The sequence below is a fragment of the Lithobates pipiens genome, unplaced genomic scaffold, assembly GCF_037356315.1.
Source record: "Lithobates pipiens isolate NorthernLeopardFrog02 unplaced genomic scaffold, aLitPip1_a1.2 Scaffold_19, whole genome shotgun sequence".
Taxonomy (NCBI): Eukaryota; Metazoa; Chordata; class Amphibia; order Anura; family Ranidae; genus Lithobates; species Lithobates pipiens.
Window position 1 is genome coordinate 343,596,844 of NW_027507764.1, and position 20,174 is coordinate 343,617,017.

Genomic DNA, 20,174 nt, shown 5'->3' on the forward strand with positions numbered 1-20,174 from the left:
AATCAAAGGCAGTGAGACATTGCCCGATCTCTGCAGCTGCGCATTGGGGCAATGTCTCACTGACTGTGATTAGCGCAGTGCTGCCCCGACTTCCTGGCGGGCTCTGCACATGGAGTGTGCGAACACCCCTGAGCTCATCCTTAGTGCTGACTAAAAACAGGCAGCTGAGCCGTTCCTGGTTAATGCGGGCGTTCTGCGTCCTACACCTGTGAGGGCCGTGTTTACCTGCGCAGGTGTTCTGTGCAGGTACTGTGTCCCAGTTGACATGAATAGGATGGCATGCATGGAACACGTGTGTGTCCAAGCACAGCCGTCACATGAGTGTATGCTGTAGTACACTCGTGTGAACGAGGCCTTGAGGTAGACACCTTGTGCCTTTGAATTACACAGGTTCTGAGGCTAATTAACTGCAGATAAGGCACCAAGTGAGTTTAATTACCACCTTATTCAGCCACAGAACTGGTGTAATTAATGTGTTCTTCTGATCCTATACCACAGGCAGCTGCAGTAATTACAGTCAGTGTATTGTGCCATCTGCACAGCGTGCACCTAAAGCTACCCCAATTGTTGGTGTTCTGTTGATCCTATAACAGGCAGCTGCAGTAATTACAGTTGGTGTATTGTGTCATCTGCACAGTGTGCATTTAAAGCTACCCCAATTGCTGGTGTTCTTCTGATCCTATACCACAGGCAGGCAGCTGCAGTAATTACAGTCGTGTATTGTGTCATCTGCACAGTGTGCACATAAAGCTATCCCAATTGTGTGTGCCTAAAGCAATCCCAATTGCTAGTGTTCTTCAGATCCTATACCGCAGGCAGCTGCAGCAATTACAGTCAGTGTATAGTGTCATCTGCACAGTGTGCACATAAAGCTACCCCAATAGTTGGTGTGCTGCTGATCCTATCCGCAGGCAGCTGTAGCAATTACAGTCGGTGTATTGTGCCATCTGCACTGTGTGCACCTAAAGCTACCCCAATTACTGGTGTTCTGCTGATCCTATACTGCAGGCAGCTGCAGTAATTACAGTCGGTGTACTGTGTCACCTGCACAATGTGAGCCTAAAGCTAACCCAGTGTTTCTCAAATCCAGTCCTCAGGCCCCCCCAACAGGTCATGTTTTCAGGATTTCCCTCAGATGAAACGGCTGTGGTAATTGCTAAGGCAGTGAAACTGATCAAATCACCTGTGAAAAATAATGGAAAACCTGAAAACATGACCTGTTGGGGGGGCCTGAGGACTGGATTTGAGAAACACTGAGCTAACCCAATTGTATTAATATGTGTTCGGGTTTAAGGCTGGATTCACACTATAACCTGCTGCGGATCGCACGGGAGCGCTGTGCGTCCCTGTTCCCCATTTCAGGGCCTATTCTGTGCCTGCATTCGGCGCTGAAATGGAGCCAAAGATGCACAGCGTTTTTGTGCAGTGCAATGGAGATATGTGAACCGGCTCCATAGGGAGCCAGTCACATTCTCCTGCTCTATGTGAATTGGATGCAAGGAAACCCACATCTAATTCACATAGGTGTGAATGGGGCCTAAAGGGATGAGGTGGCAACCATACCTTGAGGCTTGGTTCACACTGTGTGCAGCGCAGGCACAACAGGGGGTCTGATGTGTCCCCGTTCACTGGTTCAGGTCTGAATTAGGTCTGACATTTTTACTGAATTCAGCCCTTAAACGGAGCCAAAGACACACAGGTGGTTTCTGTTGGGCACTCTGGAGCCACCTCGGAAATGTGTGAAGTGGCTCCATTGAGAGCCGGTCACACTCTCCTGTCATGTGAATTGGATGCTGGGGAAATTCGCATAAGTGTGAACCCAGCCTAAGGCTGCTTTCACACTGGGGCGGTATTCAGGCGTTACAGCGCTAAAAATAGCGCCTGAAAAAAACCAGCCCCTTTCCCTCCAGTGTGAAAGCCGGAGGGCTTTCACACTGGAGCGATGCGCTGGCAGGACGGTGAAAAAAGTCCTGCTAGCCGCATCTTTGGAGCGGTGAAAGAGCGGTGTATTCACCGCTCCTATACCGCTCCTGCCCATTGAAATCAATGGGACACCGCGGCAATACCGCCGGCAAAGCGCCGCTGCAGCGGCGTTTTGAGGGCGGGTTTAACCCTTTTTCGGCCGCTAGCGGGGGTTAAAACCACCCCGCTAGCGCCCGCAGACCGCCGCTAAAACGACGCTTTACCGCCGACGCCGCTCCCGCCCCAGTGTGAAAGCAGCCTAAAGGATAAGTTCAGCTTTGTAAAAAAAAAAAAAAATGCACATCTTTTTTGCAGGTAAAAGTATGTGCATTTAATATATTTTTACTAGGAGCCTGCAAAGCATTGCACTTGTAATTGGTGGGGTGTTATGCAGCACTCCTGCAGGCTGTCTGTGTAATAAGCTGTCAAAAAATAATGGCCTGAATTTAGATATAGGTTTCCTTACCCATTATACTAAAGTTTTACAACCCCCTCTGTGACTAGCACCCCCCCCCCCCCCCTCCATTCCATAGCTCTCCCTCTGCCTTATCTCACTAACTCAAAAATTTGTAAATCAGTACTGCTTGGACCTTGAAGAAGGGGACATACCTCGAAAGCTTGTCCTGAAAAATTGTATGTTAGTGCAAATAAAAAAAGTATCACGGACAGTACTCAATTTTCTCCTCATACAAGCAAATAGTTACACACTGAGAGGAAGCATCAGTACCTAGAGGGCTCAACAGTGCCCTGGTAATTCATTGAGAACTACAAGCTGATGGATGCAAAGGCTGTCAGGACTTGTAGTTCTCATATTAACAGAACTCTATGAATGAATGATGTAGCCATCTGGGCGGAATCCTGGACAGCAGGATTTTTGTTAAATTGTCGTGGGGAGAAGGTCCACTGCTTGCTGTTACAACGGGGGTGTGGGGGATGCATGGGATGGTGCAACAGTAACATGTTACAAAAGGTGAACTTATCATTGAACTACTGCCCACCTAAAACCTAACATACAGTCCAAGGGGCTGTACACATGCCACAACCGCAATGCTTTGTGTCGTTACTGAGGCAAATTTAATGCAGCTTGATGGTACCACCTGTCAAACTCGTCCATTCCAGTCAATGTGACATTATAGGCAGGCATTAGTACCCACCAAAAGCAATAGGGGGTTTAATTCCTGCTGCGGCATGGGTACATCTTTGGCTGCTGCCTCAGCAGATAAAGGAGGGTAGGGATTGAGGGCAGTAAAACCGTGACTCAACCACAGGATTTTACCAACTTTACGTGTGAATGAGCCCTAAGGGTGCCTCTGGCAAATGCAACTAAGGGCTCATTCACAAGTACAGTATGGCACTGCTACCCCTCTAAAAAGCAATCCAAGTGTGTTTGAAAGGTGGTGAGGAGGTGATATGTTGCCTCCTCACCACCTGATTTAAACTCATGATTGCCGTGCAATGCACATGATTGCAACACGGTAGTATGGCAATTAGAGGTTTAAATCAGATGTATGTCCATCAAGCAATCTTGGGTGTCATGCAATAATAATTTGTACACATAGAAAAGCTAATTCTCAAAGCAATCACTGTTAAAGCCGAACTTCAGGCTTACCCTGAGGCTGGGTTCACGCTGATGCAGGTTTCCCCGTATCCAATTCGCATGACAGGAGACTGTGACCAGATCTCATTGGAGCCAATTCATGCAGCTCCAGGGGGCCTGCGGAGCACATTGCACCACGATCTTGTGAATCTTTGGCTCCGTTTCAGGTCCGAATTCAGGCTAAAATTCGGGCCTGATTTCTCCCTGAAACAGGGAACGGGGATGCACCGGACCCCTGTTGTGAGCCGTGTCCGCTGATAGTGTGAACCCAGCTTTAGGCCTCATGCACACTGGACGTTAACATTATAAAAATGTCAGTAGCTTTGCAGTGAGATTTTCAACTGTTTTCAACGTTTTTGCAATATAATTTTTTAGCGTTTTTTAACGTTTTCCAAATTTTTGTCATTTTTGAACATTAGAGCGTTTTTACAGCTGAAAAACGTCTCTCAGAACCCACTCGTTTTGGGGGTTTTTTACTGCTCAAAAAACACCACTGCCCAGTTAATTGTGACTGATTAGAGTAAATTAAGGGGTTAAACAGAGGAACATTTGTTCATCCCTTTGATCTTTAGATGAAGAAACAGAAATATACAAAAATAAACAATGTTTATTTTTATTTAATGTTTCAGGGCTGAGTAATGTTGTTAATAAACATTGCCGGCTGCTTTTTTTTTCTTTTTCTTTTTTTTGTTGACCGCTCCAATTAACGGACTTCTTTAACACTAGGGAGACCCACTGACAGCTCAAAGAACCGAGCCTGAAAGTATTGGTTTCAGGTATGGATGCATTTGCACGATACTTGTGCAAATACTCAGTATTGGCACCAATACTAGTATCGATGGAACCCTACCATTAAGGATTATTTCCCTAACTTCTTCAAAGAGCCAGCCCACTGCGTGCATCAGGGTGAGGGTGCTTAAAGAGGAACTGCAGTCTGCTCACATAATTTGTAATAAAAACATCTTTGCCATGCTAAAGCCTTGTACACAGGATCAGATTGTTGCCCAACAAAGCGTCAGACTTTTGTCTGAAGGGCGTTGGCCAGGAACTTATCTTGCATACTAACGGCACACAATTGTCAGCCAACAATCACGAACATAGTGACGTACTACGTGAAATTTCAGTTCTCGAGCACCACTCTTTGGGCACCTTCTGCTAATGTCGTGTTTGGTGAGCAATGATTTTTAGTATGCGTATTTGTACTTTGGACTTTCATGTGATGGACTTGTGTATACACGATAGGAAAATATGACAGTAGAGCGTTGTCCACCAAAATTTACTATAAAACAACAAATAGTGTAGCGCTGAATTGTATAACGAATCTATGTAAAATATAGATATATAAACAATCGTGAAAACTAAAAACAAGTGAAACACGGTAGAGAAAGTCCGCTTGGATAAGCTAGTGCACAAAAGTTGTGGTAGATCTTCTTCTAAAAAGAATGGAAGTTTCACTGATCAAGTGCAACCAGATGTATCAACTTGTCTGAAGTGATCTAAAAGGTAGGTAGAATACTCTTACCAGAGAAGGTGGACTCATCAGTCTTACGACAGTTGAGTCAGAAAAGCTTGGGATCCAAACATGGAACCAAATGGTGGATTGGAGATAGTCAAACCGGATGCTGGGGAGACTTCAAACGATGGGAGCCCGTGGAGGACGTCTCTCGGAGTATTCCTCAGGTTGTCCGGATCAGATGTGGCCCATTTGGGGTTCCAGCCCCAAATATAGGAGAGGGTTCACAAAAATATAGTAAAGAAAAAAGAAAGCTCCAAATGGTGCAGGTCAAAAAAAATTAACCATTAGGTTTTATTTAAAAGGTCATAAAAATGGACAAAAGTTATGACATGTGATCACAAAAAACAGAATAAAAGCAATGTGGGGTGTCAGATGCAACCCGACGCGTTTCGACAAAGTATGTCTTCAACAGGGGCATATACGATTGTTTATATATCTAAATTTTACATAGATTCGTTATACAATTCAGCGCTACACTATTTGTTGTTTTATATTCGTTGGACTTTGTTTTGTTTGAAGTGTTGGCAGCTCTTTTTTTCACTTTTTTTGTGTTGGTTTAGCATAGCACGGTGTTTTCCCCCCTTTACCAAAATTTACTAGCCTGCCATCCAACATTTGTTTGGCAGAAAGTTGGACAACAATTGTCTGATGGAGCGTATGGTTGGATTTTAGGCAGTCTGTCATCACACAATTCCCTGCCGAAAATCCAATTGTGTGTATGAGGCTTAAAGCTTCCCTGCAACCACTTTACATATTATTTTATATATACTGTGATTGTGTACTTGCCAAGTATGCTGCATAAATCTTCCCTCCACTGAGTCTGACTGCATCCATTTTAACTGTGAGCAGCTGAAGCGGCTGCCTGTTCACTTACTGGATTTACAGAGGCACACCTCTTGCTCTGCAGCCCTCATTGGCCCTCTTATGACTCAAAACTCAAAAACCTGGCAAACTCTCATAAGAGTGAGAGAGAGAGCTGTGCATGATGTCATAAGCCTAGGCTAATGACCAGACAAGAAACAGGAAGTGGGCTGTATAAGGTATTTCCTGGCAGAAAAAAAAAAATGTTTTACTATCCAACATTAAAACAACAAGGGCAGAAGATTTAATAGATGGAAAGTTGAAAAAAAAAATGACTGAAGGTCCGCTTTAAGTAGAGTATTGCATCAAAGTGTTGGGATATTATACTTACCTGTCCCACCACCAGCACCACTGAACTGTCTTTAGGCGCTATGATGCCTGTAAAATCATCTCCATACAACAAACGTTAAGGATTGTTCCTGGTCCCCTGTGAGCACTATGATTACTTCTTCTGGCCCCACTACTGCATCTCAGTCCAGCAAGTGTGTCCAACAAAGAAAATTCTCTAGGCCTGCTTTAGAAAGAGTGATCAGTGTCATTGTGGCAAGCCATATAAATATATTATGTATCTCTTCTCTACAGGTGAACCTTCTTTTACAGTAACATGTATGCAACTAATATTCTAATTAAATGTATAGTACTTGAACTTTGTGGTTCATTGTATTGTTTATTATCTAAGGGGTATATTTTAAAAAAATAAATAAAACTGAGTTATTCCCCACTATGAAACTGCATGTAAATTTGTTCTGTGGGAGTCACGGCAGAATCAAATGTTATTAGGCTTTGTGGAACATTCTTCATACACAATAGAACTATGTTATGGCCACTAGATGGATCAGATGCTCATGAATAATTACATATTTACTATGATCATCAGCTTCATCCAGTAACCATAATGCATTTTTTTCCTGATTCACTTCATGAAGAAAATTCGACCTGGGGAGAAAATAGCTGTATAACACTCATTTTAGCCCCCCATTCACACAGAACAATGCACATGCAGTTTCACAAGATAAAGAGCTTGACAGTTCTTTTAAATAATCATTTCAATACGGTCAATTTGGACCTTTCTCACTGTACAGCGCTCAGAAAAATAGTTTACTTGGAGATGCTTGGATTTAAGGTATTTGTCTTATATTTTCAGAAGATGTTCGGAAGTCAGCAGATGTATCCTGACAAGCATCCATCGGTCTCATTGGATGTGGCATCCAAGAAGGGAAGGCAGACAGTCAGGTAACCTTAACATTTTGAATTGAAATATTTATATACTGTTAAGGGGCATTTTCATCCTGTTTAAATTGTATTTGCTTTTAACAGTAATAGAATCTTGTACTGTGTTCTATCCCTTGATTAATACAGAAAGTTAGACCCCTTTCACACTGGGGCATTTTTCAGGCGTTTTTCAGCGTTCTTTAGCGTTAAAAAAAGCACCTGTAAAGCGCTTGAAAGAAGCCTCATCTGCAATCCCAATGTGAAAGCTCAAGTGCTTTAAGAGCCCTTTCACAATGTCAGCGCCCGAAAAACGCTCGTAAAGCGCCGCTTAAACTAACAGCGCTTTACCAGCGTTTTTCGAGCGTTATTGGGGCGCTTTTAACCCCTGCTAGTGGCCAAATAAAGGGTTAAAAGCGCCCACAAAACCCTGCTGCCAATAGCGCTTTTCAGGCGTTTTACAGGCGCTTCCCATTGATTTCAATGGGAAGGGGCGCTTTAGGAGCATTGTATTCACCGCTCCAAAAGTGCTGCAAAGAAGCTGCTTGCAGGATTTTTTTGTTACGCCCCCTGCCAGCGCAGCGCCTCTGTGTGAAAGCACTTGGGCTTTTACATTGGGATTGCAGTTGCGGCTTCTTTCAGGCATTTTACAGGCGCTTTTTTTTAAAGCTAAAGCGCCTGAAAAATGCCCCAGTGTGAAAGGGATCTCAGTGTGAAAGCACTCGGGCTTTTACATTGGGATTGCAGTTGCAGCTTCTTTCAAGCGCTTTACAGACGCTTTTTTTAATGCTAAAGCGCCCAAAAAATGCCTGAAAAACGCCCCAGTGTGAAAGGGGTCTTAGAGTTTAGGTGATGCCTGTTATTGGCTAACTTAAGTTATTAAGGCAGCCAGCTTTCAAGACCCAGTTGGTCCCTTATTTAGGCTCTATGCAATTGTGAAGATGGATCTGGAACCCACATGATAATACACAGTGCTACAAACTCTTTGTAAGGGTATCCCATAAACACCAAGCAAACTTCTAGCCAAGCCGTCTTTTGGAATAGATGCAAATTATCATTTCGAAATTTATTTCCATGATGGAGTTGACAAAACTCTTCCCATTTGTGTTGTGAAAAGGTGGCTTGAAAATGTAACCCCACTTTTGTTGAGAAAGAAAATCCTCAACAGGCCAAATATGCATATACATTGCAAGGACATTAGCAGATGACACTGCAGATTCTCTGCTGATTCTGCTTTATGGATACCAAAGCTGACCATTTCATCAACTTCTTTAAGTTGAAAGCAGTGGGATTTATCAGTGGGAGAGTCTTTCTGGGAAACAACTGGGAAAAGTAATGAGCCAGAAAATTAAACAGGGAATACAATTACTTTGTAAACTGTATCATAGCTTTTTGAAGAAGAATATTGTCATTAACAAAAACACAAGCCCACAACAACATGAGCCTGCTACTACATTTGTCTAAGAGAGACATGTGTAGTACAGTAGCTGCCATTATCTGTGGTGGGCTTGTGTTTTTGTGAATGACGACAAACCTCTCCAGCTGCTCTCATTCACAACACAAGCTGCCAGCTAGTACTGAACACTTAGAAAACATTTTATATTTAGTATTTTTGCTAATCTTGCAATTAATGTTGAAGTAGATATTTCTGAGTGAGGGCCGGTTCACACCAGAACTGCACAAGAACGCAGACTGTGCTCCTGTGCATTCCTCTGCAGTGTGTTTTTTTTTTCTTTTTGTGCTTCCTGCCAATATGCATTTTCAATTATTGACAATGCTGATCAAGAAGCATATATTGCTCTATGAAGAGCTGGATGAATGTTCTGATTTTCAGGTGTCATTTTATCTATAAATGCCGGTATTGTGTATTTTGGGAGGCTGTAGTTTGGGAGGCTGGTGAAGAAACAATTTGTGTTGATCCAGAAGCAGCAGAGAGTGTTTCTGGAATGAGAGCTTCAATAAAATATTTGTTGATGTCTTTGGGGCACCTCTGGCATACAAGGATGTGTTTTGTCATCCTTGTAGCATTTGGAAAAGACAATTTCTGCTCACAATATTTGCAATTTGCAGCCTTGCTCTCTGCAGAAATTGCACTGTGGAAATGTTTCCAAACTCTAGATGTTGGTCTCACCATTTTACTGAGAGGAGGAAAATAAAAATAAATATTTACTAATCAGACTATAGGGCAGTGATGGCGAACCTTGGCACTCCAGATGTTTTGGAACTACATTTCCCATGATGCTTAGGCACTCTACAGTGTAGTGGAGCATCATGGGAAGTGTAGTTCCAAAACATCTGGGGTGCCAAGGTTCGCCATCACTGCTATAGGGAAACATGATGGTGGACAACCTTAATAGGAATCATTTAAAGGGTTGCAGATAAACAAATTTGTCAGCGTTTTGGCTGCGGGTCGTTGGGGTGCAGGAACAGCTGCGATTCCCCCACAATAGTGTGAACCTAGCTTACAACCTTACATAAAGTCTCAGAAACATTTCATTAAGGTCTTCATGTTATATAGTTTGAATACCATGTCATAGATATATTAATTATAAATGAACACATTCCACACTTTTTTTTTTCTTCAATCTGAATTCTGCGAAAACAAAAAACGGTTTGAAAAAAAAAAAAATTTCCAGGCTTTCCCATCTCTAGGTGTCACCAGAACTAGTCCCCCTGGAAAGATTTTACTGTTTTGATGTCATCCCAAAATTTGGTATTTTTTTTTTTTCCTGTCACTTTCAATGTCCCTAACAGAGGAACAGACAGCAATAGCCCAATAGGTATTGTAATCCCTCTTCACTCTACCCAAAAAAAAAAAAAAACAAACACAAAAAATGTTTTGCCTTCTGTTTTAAGCTGACATTTAGGTATAATTTTATTAGGGGATTGGATCAATGTAAGTATGCATATCTCATACGTGACTAAATACTTTAAATCATTATAGCAGGGGTCATCAACCCCCGGGCCGCGGCCCAAAGCCGGGCCGTGCCGCCTCTCTAGGTGGGCCGCAGCTCCAAGGACACTGTCAGGTCCGAGATTATCAACCCCCGGGCCGCGGCCGGCTAAGGCTTCAGCTTCACCGCTGACGGAGAAAACTGTCAGCGGTGCGGCCGGCCGAACAAGCAGAGCAGATGACCTCATCTCTCTGCGCTACGCACAGGCGCGCCGCTGTCCCGTCCTGGCTACAGTTACACAGAAGCGGCGGCTAATGAGAGAGAGAGAGAGAGAGAGAGTGACCTCATCTCTCCCCGCCCACCCTCACTGAACTTACTTTCCCGCAGTCTCCAACGGCTCCTCCCCTCACTCCCATGCTGGAACTGTAAGTACATTGCACTCTGCACTCCTAATATTTTATTATAATTAATATTAATTTAATTTAATTAATTTAATTAATTTAATTAAATTTAATTAATTGGGAAATTAATATTATTTCTGCAATGGGACATCAAATATTATTTCTGCAATGGGACAACTAATATTATTTCTATCACGGGACATTAAAAATTATTTCTGCAATGGGACATTAAATATTATTTCTGCAATGGGACATCTAAAATTATTTCTGCAATGGGACATCTAATATTATTTCTATCACGGGACATTAAATATTATTTCTGCAATGGGACATCTAATATTATTTCTGCAATGGGACATCAAATATTATTTCTGCAATGGGACATCAAATATTATTTCTGCAATGGGACATCTAATATTATTTCTGCAATGGGACATCTAATATTATTTCTATCACGGGACATCTATTATTTCTATCACAGGACATTAAATATTATTTCTGCAATGGGACATCTAATATTTCTGCAATGGGACATCAAATATTATTTCTATCACGGGACATCTAATATTATGTCTATCACGGGACATTAAATATTATTTCTGCAATGGGACATTAAATATTATTTCTGCAATGGGACATCTAAAATTATTTCTGCAATGGGACATCTAATATTATTTCTATCACGGGACATTAAATATTATTTCTGCAATGGGACATCTAATATTTCTGCAATGGGACATCTAATATTATTTCTGCAATGGGACATTAAATATTATTTCTGCAATGGGACATCTAATATTATTTCTGCAATGGGACATCTAATATTATTTCTGCAATGGGACATCTAATATTATTTCTATCACGGGACATCTATTATTTCTATCACGGGACATTAAATATTATTTCTGCAATGGGACATCTAATATTTCTGCAATGGGACATCAAATATTATTTCTATCACGGGACATCTAATATTATGTCTATCACGGGACATTAAATATTATTTCTGCAATGGGACATTAAATATTATTTCTGCAATGGGACATCTAAAATTATTTCTGCAATGGGACATCTAATATTATTTCTATCACGGGACATTAAATATTATTTCTGCAATGGGACATCTAATATTTCTGCAATGGGACATCTAATATTATTTCTGCAATGGGACATTAAATATTATTTCTGCAATGGGACATCTAATATTATTTCTGCAATGGGACATCTAATATTATTTCTGCAATGGGACATCTAATATTATTTCTATCACGGGACATCTAATATTATTTCTATCACGGGACATTAAATATTATTTCTGCAATGGGACATCTAATATTATTTCTGCAATGGGACATCTAATATTATTTCTGCAATGGGACATCAAATATTATTTCTGCAATGGGACATCTAATATTATTTCTGCAATGGGACATCAAATATTATTTCTGCAATGGGACATCTAATATTATTTCTGCAATGGGACATCAAATATTATTTCTGCAATGGGACATCTAATATTATTTCTGCAATGGGACATCTAATATTATTTCTATCACGGGACATCTAATATTATTTCTATACTGGGACATTTAATATTATTTCTATCATGGGACATTTAATATTATTTCTATCATTGGACATCTAATATTATTTCTATACTGGGACATCTAATATTATTTCTATCATGGGACATCTAATATTATTTCTATACTGGGACATTTAATATTATTTCTATACTGGGACGTTTAATACTATTTTTATACTGGGACTTTTAATAATCCTTTTAATACTTTTATACTGGGACTTTTATACTTTTAATAATACTTTTATACTGGGACTTTTAATAATACTTTTTATACTGGGACCGTTATAATACTTTTATAGTGGGACTGTTATAATAAAACCAATTAGTGACAATCTGTTACGCTTTGGTGGCAGGTGACAGTGACAATCCACATCTGCTGGCAGCTGACATTGACAATCCACATCTGGGGGCAGAAAAGTGGCAATCCACATCTGGTGACAGGTCGCAGCAGTGGCAATCCACATCTGGTGACAGGTCACAGCAGTGGCAATCCACATCTGGTGACAGGTCACAGCAGTGGCAATCCACATCTGGTGACAGGTCACAGCAGTGGCAATCCACATCTGGTGACAGGGCGCAGCAGTGGCAATTCCCATCTGAAGACAGGCTGCAGCAGTGACAGGCCGCAGCAGTGGCAATTCCCATCTGAAGACAGGCCGCAGCAGTGGCAATTCCCATCTGAAGACAGGCCGCAGCAGTGGCAATTCCCATCTGAAGACAGGCCGCAGCAGTGGCAATTCCCATCTGAAGACAGGCCGCAGCAGTGGCAATTCCCATCTGAAGACAGGCCGCAGCAGTGGCAATTCCCATCTGAAGACAGGCCGCAGCAGTGGCAATTCCCATCTGAAGACAGGCCGCAGCAGTGGCAATTCCCATCTGAAGACAGGCCGCAGCAGTGGCAATTCCCATCTGAAGACAGGCCGCAGCAGTGGCAATTCCCATCTGAAGACAGGCCGCAGCAGTGGCAATTCCCATCTGAAGACAGGCCGCAGCAGTGGCAATTCCAATCTGAAGACAGGCCGCAGCAGTGGCAATTCCCATCTGAAGACAGGCCGCAGCAGTGGCAATTCCCATCTGAAGACAGGCCGCAGCAGTGGCAATTCCCATCTGAAGACAGGCCGCAGCAGTGGCAATTCCCATCTGAAGACAGGCCGCAGCAGTGGCAATTCCCATCTGAAGACAGGCCGCAGCAGTGGCAATTCCAATCTGAAGACAGGCCGCAGCAGTGGCAATTCCCATCTGAAGACAGGCCGAAGCAGTGGCAATTCCCATCTGAAGACAGGCCGCAGCAGTGGCAATTCCCATCTGAAGACAGGCCGCAGCAGTGGCAATTCCCATCTGAAGACAGGCCGCAGCAGTGGCAATTCCCATCTGAAGACAGGCCACAGCAGTGGCAATTCCCATCTGGTGGCAGGCTTTGCCAACTAGCCAAAATGAGTAAAAAACAAATGTCACTGCAGAGCTTTTTTGAAAAGGGGCAAAGACCCAATGATGAGACAACAGAAGACTGTTCTAAGACTGCAAACAAAAAGAAAGCTGCATTTAAAAGAAAATACCAAGAGTCCTATTTAAATTATGGGTTCATTGCATCAGGTGATTCACATTCTCCAAACCCGCTTTGTATAATATGTGGTGAGCGGCTATCCAATGAAGCCATGAAACCTTCAAAACTGCTTCGCCATATGGAGACCAAACACCCTTCATTAAAAGACAAGCCGGTTGAGTTTTTCAAAAGAAAAAAACGTGAACACGAAGGACAGAAGCAATTATTGAAGACCACCTCTTCGATAAATGCGTCTGCATTGAGAGCCTCATTCTTAGTGGCTAACCGTATTGCTAAATCTAAGAAACCATTTACAATCGGAGAACAGTTGATCCTGCCTGCTGCAAAGGACATTTGCCGTGAAATTTTAGGAGAGGCTGCGGTTGAAAAGGTGGCGCATGTTCCTCTTTCGGCTAGCACTGTAGCTAGACGAATAAATGAAATTGCAGAGGATATTGAAACGCAACTGATAGAGAGAATTAAGGAGTCACCATGGTATGCCATACAAGTCGATGAGTCTACTGATGTTGACAACAAGGCAACAATGCTTGTTTTTGTTCGATATGTTTTCCAGGAGGATGTCCATGAGGATATGCTATGTGCACTCTTCTTGCCGACCAACACCACAGCTGCAGAATTGTTCAATTCTTTAAATGAGTATATGTCAGGAAAACTGAATTGGTCGTTTTGTGTTGGTGTATGCACGGATGGAGCTGCTGCCATGACTGGGCGGCTTTCTGGTTTTACCACTCGGGTCAAGGAGGTTGCTTCCGAATGTGAGTCTACGCACTGTGTCCTCCATAGAGAAATGCTGGCTAGCCGAAAAATGTCACCTGAACTGAACAACGTTTTGCAGGCTGTGATTAAAATAATCAACCACATTAAAGTACATGCCCTTAACTCACGTCTGTTCGAACAGCTCTGTGAGGAGATGGATGCAGAGCACACTCGTCTTCTCTTATACACAGAAGTGAGATGGCTTTCTAAAGGTAGATCACTGAGCAGAGTGTTTGAGTTACGAGAGCCGCTCCAGAGATTTCTTTCTGAAAAACAGTCACCACTTGCAGCACATTTCAGTGTCACAGAATGGGTCACAAAACTTGCTTACTTGTGTGACATATTTAACCTGCTCAACGAACTCAATCTGTCACTTCAGGGGAGAATGAGAACTGTGTTTAAGTCTGCTGATAAAGTGGCTGCATTCAAAGCCAAACTGGAATTATGGGGGCGACGAGTCAACAATAATATTTTTGACATGCTTCCAACCTTATCAGAGCTTTTGAAAGAGACTGAGCCAGAACCTTCTTTCACACAGCTGGTGCATGATCACCTCTATCAGCTTTCAAATGAATTTGAGCATTATTTCCCATCCTCAAAAGACCCCCGAATTGGGAAGGAATGGATCCGTGACCCATTTGTGAATAAGCCAGGTGAATCCACTCTGTCCGTGCTAGAAGAGGATCAACTGCTTGAGATCGCAAATGATGGTGGCCTTAAAAGTATGTTTGAGACGACTTCAAACCTCCATACGTTCTGGATTAAAGTCAAGGCAGAATATCCTGCAATTGCCACAAAAGCGCTGAAAAGCTTGCTGCCATTTCCAACATCCTATCTTTGTGAAGCTGGATTTTCTGCAGTGACAGCAACCAAAACAAGATTACGGAGCAGACTGGACATAAGCAACACACTTCGAGTGTCACTGTCTCCTATCACCCCAAGATGGGACCGCCTAGTTGCAGTAAAACAAGCTCAGGGATCCCACTGATTCTGCATTATGGTGAGTAGAACTATTTCATTTTATATTCCAATGTAATAGAAATAACGTGCTTCAGTCACCCTGACACCATAACACTGTTTAGTTGCAGGGAAACAAGCTTGGGGCTCCCACTGATTCTACATTACATTGAGTGGAACTATATAATCATTGTATTATATTGTAATAATATAAATAATGCACTTCAATCGTCCCGATATTATGGTATCAGGATGATTGAACCGATAACGCACCACATCGCGATTCCTCCCCCCCCCACCGGGCCTTGGAAAAATATTCTTCCACAAAACCGGGCCTTGGTGCCAAAAAGGTTGGGGACCACTGCATTATAGTATTTAACCCCTAGGCACCGACAGTACACAAATATAGGGCCTTGGCACTGAGCAGCCTCATATTTGCGTACCAATTTGCAGACACGTCTTTGCCAAGAGCGCTCGGTCACATGATCATAAACCCCCCGCCCCACCTCCCAGCATCTGAAACCTCTTAAAGGACTGGGTGGAGCTTGGGCAAAGGGGTTAATTTGCAGCTATTAGCAGCAGTCATCCATGTTCAGTGATGAGCAGCTGCTCTTCTTCATCGTAACCGGGGGGTCACCCACTCGGCACTGCCGCCATTTAGGCGGCATTCTCTGACTGGACGAGATGGGAAGGCATTGCAGTGACAGGAAAAATATTTTAGTGAAGTTTGCAGTCGCCAACGTCATACAATTTTATAGTCTCACACTTTGTAATGCAGTAATACTTACTGTGTATGATGCTTGCAAATTATTAGTACTGTATGCTATAAATTCTGTAATCAATGATTGCCATTTTGCTGTTTTGTCTTTTAAATTAATTATTGATGCACTAAGTATACCTATTATTCCTTATTTTTTAACAGCTATTCATTATTTAAGTGTGATTGAAATTGTCACAGATAATGGCAATATAGAGTTTGCAGAGGTTGCTGAGATGCGTAATGATTCTAACATGAAATAGCAGCTATTTGTATTCGGTACATTCATTGCCTGGCACTCTCATCTAGTGACTATTAGAGAACAGTTCAGTTATCACAAGAAGGAGAATGGAGTTCGTAGCACTCACCATTTCAGGTTCAAGTGAATTTATTTTTCAATAGTTCTCATCTATAACGCAGTAGAGAAGTGAGAAGAGAGTATGGGAAACTTGTATTAAACAATACTTTCCCAAAGTGTGATCCAAAGTCCGCACCTTGCGCTGTAGTCAGCTTTACCACCTGAAGTGGCGCGTTCATAGAGTTCTGTTCTTAAGTGCAATCAAATTATGTACTGGAAAACATTATACTTTATAAATAAATATTGAAGCTATAGTTTACAACTGGTTATGCCTAGCATAGGAACATGCCCAAAAATGTGACATTCAAGTGGTTTTAAACGCTGAAGGTCTTTTTTTCCTTCTATGCATTAATGGTAAAAAAACCTTTTGAGTGCAGTACTCCCTTCCTCCTCTGAGCCAGATCTTGATCCAGTGCTGTGCCTGAGAGCAACAGCTCTTTTGGCTCTCTTCCTCCTCATTGGCTCAGAGACAGCAGTGGGAGCCAATCACAGCAGTCAATGAGGAGGGAGCAGGGGCAAAGTTAAGTCACGCTTTGGCTCAGGAGTGAGCCCACACAGGTGCCCCCATAGCAGGTGGCTTGCAATGGTGGGCACTCATCGGGGGAGGTCAGCAGGGGACCAGAGAAGAGATGGATCAGCTCAGCTCAGTGCAGAACCATTGCACAGAGCAAGTAAGTATAACATGTTTGTTATTAAAAAAAAAGTGAAGGGTTTATAGTCACTTTAAAGCATTTGTAAACACAAGAGCATAAATTAATAGATTGCAGCTTACCAGTCCTCCTATTTGGTGCCAGCATTGTTTTTCTTTTTTTGTTCAGTAAATTTTTATTGAAAGCACATTGTACAATACAATAAAATGCGACCAACGATCCAATAAAATGCTTAAAAACTTATAACATTATATCAGTCCTCCATGTGTAACATTTCTGATCACGCAAACAACAAATATCTACTCCTTAAAGTATGTAAGACTGTACATACTCCAATATGCGATTAAATACCTCCTATTCTTCACTTATGTGGTATTCTGTATGCTTACATGTGTGGCAGTCCCATCTATATTGCTGGTGCCACCCCTGCAAGCTGCATTTCTTGTGAGCTTAGGGTCTCAATGGAGTAATCTGCTAACAATATGCCATTATGTAAGAAAGAAGTTAAACAGAAAAGGACATAGTTTTAAAGAAGAGAGAAAAGAAATAGAGAGGGGAGGGGAGGGGAGGGTAGGGTAGTTATCCAGCTGAGACAGAACATCGTATTACATACAACCATTCCTTGCTCACAATCCTAGCTTCTTTTTTGGGATATAATTTCTGCATAAATTGGTGAGAACTTGAAGATGAGCCAATAGGACCATATTTTGGATGCTAATTCAGCTTTATTCCTAAGCTTAAGCATGCTATTTTCCATCTGATAAATCCGGTCTTCCTCCGTCAGCCACAGGCTAAGGGATGGGATTTTCCACTGCTTCCAAAATTTCGGAATAAGTGCCTTAGCGGCGTTTAATAAATGAGGAGTGATTGATTTCCTGTATGATCCCACTGGCTCATCTATACAGTGGAATAGTATTTTCCAGGGGTCATTCTATATCTTACTGCCTTGAATTTTCTCGATCCAGTATATGATATTGAGCCAATATGGTCTAATAAGGGGACACGCCCACCAAATATGAGCGTGAGATCCTGGATATCCACAGCCCCTCCAACATAGCTCTGAGATAGTTGGAAAAGACCTATGGAGTACAACTGGCGTATAGTGCCATCTTGTTAACATTTTGTTATTCTCTTCTGCTGCTTTGGAAGATATAGACGAAATATGTGAGAGACGTAGTATCGGGGTACGTTGGTTGACCGATAAGTGTCCCTGTAATTCCTGTTCCCATTTGGTTAGGAACAAATGCTGAGGCATAGAAGACACAGTTAATAGAGCCTGGTAGAAGCTAGATAGGGGCTTGGCAGGGGGCTGATTCCCAGCGAATACCTGCTCCACTGAATTCAGATCCTTATCTGATCACAGGGGTCTAGGGAGAAAGTTAACAAATTTCAACAGCTGGTGGTATTTCCACTGACTCATAAATGGGATCGACCCCATTGGAATGATGTCCGAGATGGGTAACATGCTGGAGGAATTTGCAACTTGATGTAATTGATTTTTCTTTTTTTTAGGTTTATTTTCCTTAGATTTTTCCCCTGGTGGTTATGCCTGTAACATACTTCCTGTCCTAGGGTGATAATGTAGGTGTTAATGTGTTATATCTTTGGAGTCACTCTTAGGACAGAAAGTGAGTTAGAACTACAGACCACCTCCCCTCCCCTCTCCTCTTCTCCATAACATGAGGAAGGTGTGTTGCAGTCCTAAAACACTTACTGGTAGCATTGTTTGAGATGACATTACAGAGTGCACAGGATACAGGAAAGCACTGAATATCTGGTAAGATCATCTGGCATTTTTTGTCTTTATTGACGAGATATGACAAAACACTGTTAGACCCTTTTCACACTGAGCCGCCACCGCCGTCAGCGGTAAAGCACCACTTTACCATCGTTTTAACGGCGCTATTCGGCTGCTAGCAGGGCGGTTTTAACACCACGCTAGCGGCCGAAAAGGTGTTAAATCCGCCGGCAAAATGCCCGCCCGTGGCGTTTTGCCGGCGGTATCTCAGCGCTGCCCCATTGATTTCAGCAGGGGAGCAGTGGTGGAGGAGCGGTGAGTTCACTGCTCCTTCACTGCTCCAAAGAAGCTGCTGGCAGGACTTTTTCACACTGCAGTGAATGGAGCAGCTGTTTTAGGGTGTTTTGCAGGCACTATTTTTAATGCTATAGCGCCAGCAAAACGCTCCAGTGTGAAAGGAGTCTTCATATTTTATTTAACAGACCAAAAGGCAGCAAATAAGAGCAGTTTAATTGTCAGGGTTTTACATGCACCTAATTATTAATAAAACGCAGGTTTGTGTTTGTTTTTCTTTTGTTTTTTTTATTTGCATAGAGGTCAGTTTTACAGTAACTGATGATTTCCCCCACTTGTAGGTATGTAAACTCTGATTTTAAAAGTTTCACTTATTATCCTTTAAATTATTGTCCAGGTTTAATTTTCAAAAGCCTTTTCCCTTTTCATTTTCTTTTTTACTTTCCTTAGAGGAAAGGTGGCTTCTTTAAATGATCACTCTCATATCTGAGTGTGGTGATGGGGGGGGGTTCCTCCCATTTCAAGCCAATTTTAAAGAAGGACGGGCCCTGACAAGAAATGTGTCTGGTTTGCTGCTAAATTGTTGATGGGTTACATTTAGAGTTCTAAACCATTTTTATTTTTTATTTTATTCAGTAGTTATTTTTCACAAGCACACTTGTTAAACATTGGTTACCATCAGTAGATTTGTTTTTTAGTCTGTTTATCCTTTTCTTTTATTTTTTTTTACATGGTGATCCGGCCAGGAAGTCTTGTATATTTCAACTTCCTTTAACTTACCAAGCTGTCCTGCATGTGTGGGAGGATGGGTGGGGCGAAATGCATCAGGGAAGGGGTTCAGGAGGAGCTCAGGGCTGAGGCCATTCATACCGTTCACACTTATTTTCACCTGTTGAGCTAGTTGTGTGTGGCGTCTCTCATCCCCTCATATTACTCTAAGACAGGAAGTTTGTTACTAGTTGGATCACCAGGTGAAAAGAAAGGAAAAAGGCTTAAAAAAGAAAGCTAATGGAACTACCACATTTAAAGTGGAACTAAAGGCAAAACCTTTTTTCATCTTGAATAAAGTCAGGGG

General features: G+C 42.2%; 1 protein-coding gene across 3 annotated transcripts in view; it reads left to right on the forward strand.

The window, feature by feature from the left end:
- Positions 1–20,174, forward strand: part of FARS2 (phenylalanyl-tRNA synthetase 2, mitochondrial) — a 670,425-nt gene that overhangs the window by 385 nt on the left and 649,866 nt on the right. For 2 of the 3 annotated variants that reach the window (XM_077492141.1, XM_077492139.1), the window contains exon 2: positions 7,081–7,169. In XM_077492141.1, the coding sequence (XP_077348267.1) occupies positions 7,081–7,169 (89 nt within the window). The remainder of the gene's footprint in view (positions 1–7,080; positions 7,170–20,174) is intronic. The other variant, XM_077492140.1, reaches the window with a different exon arrangement.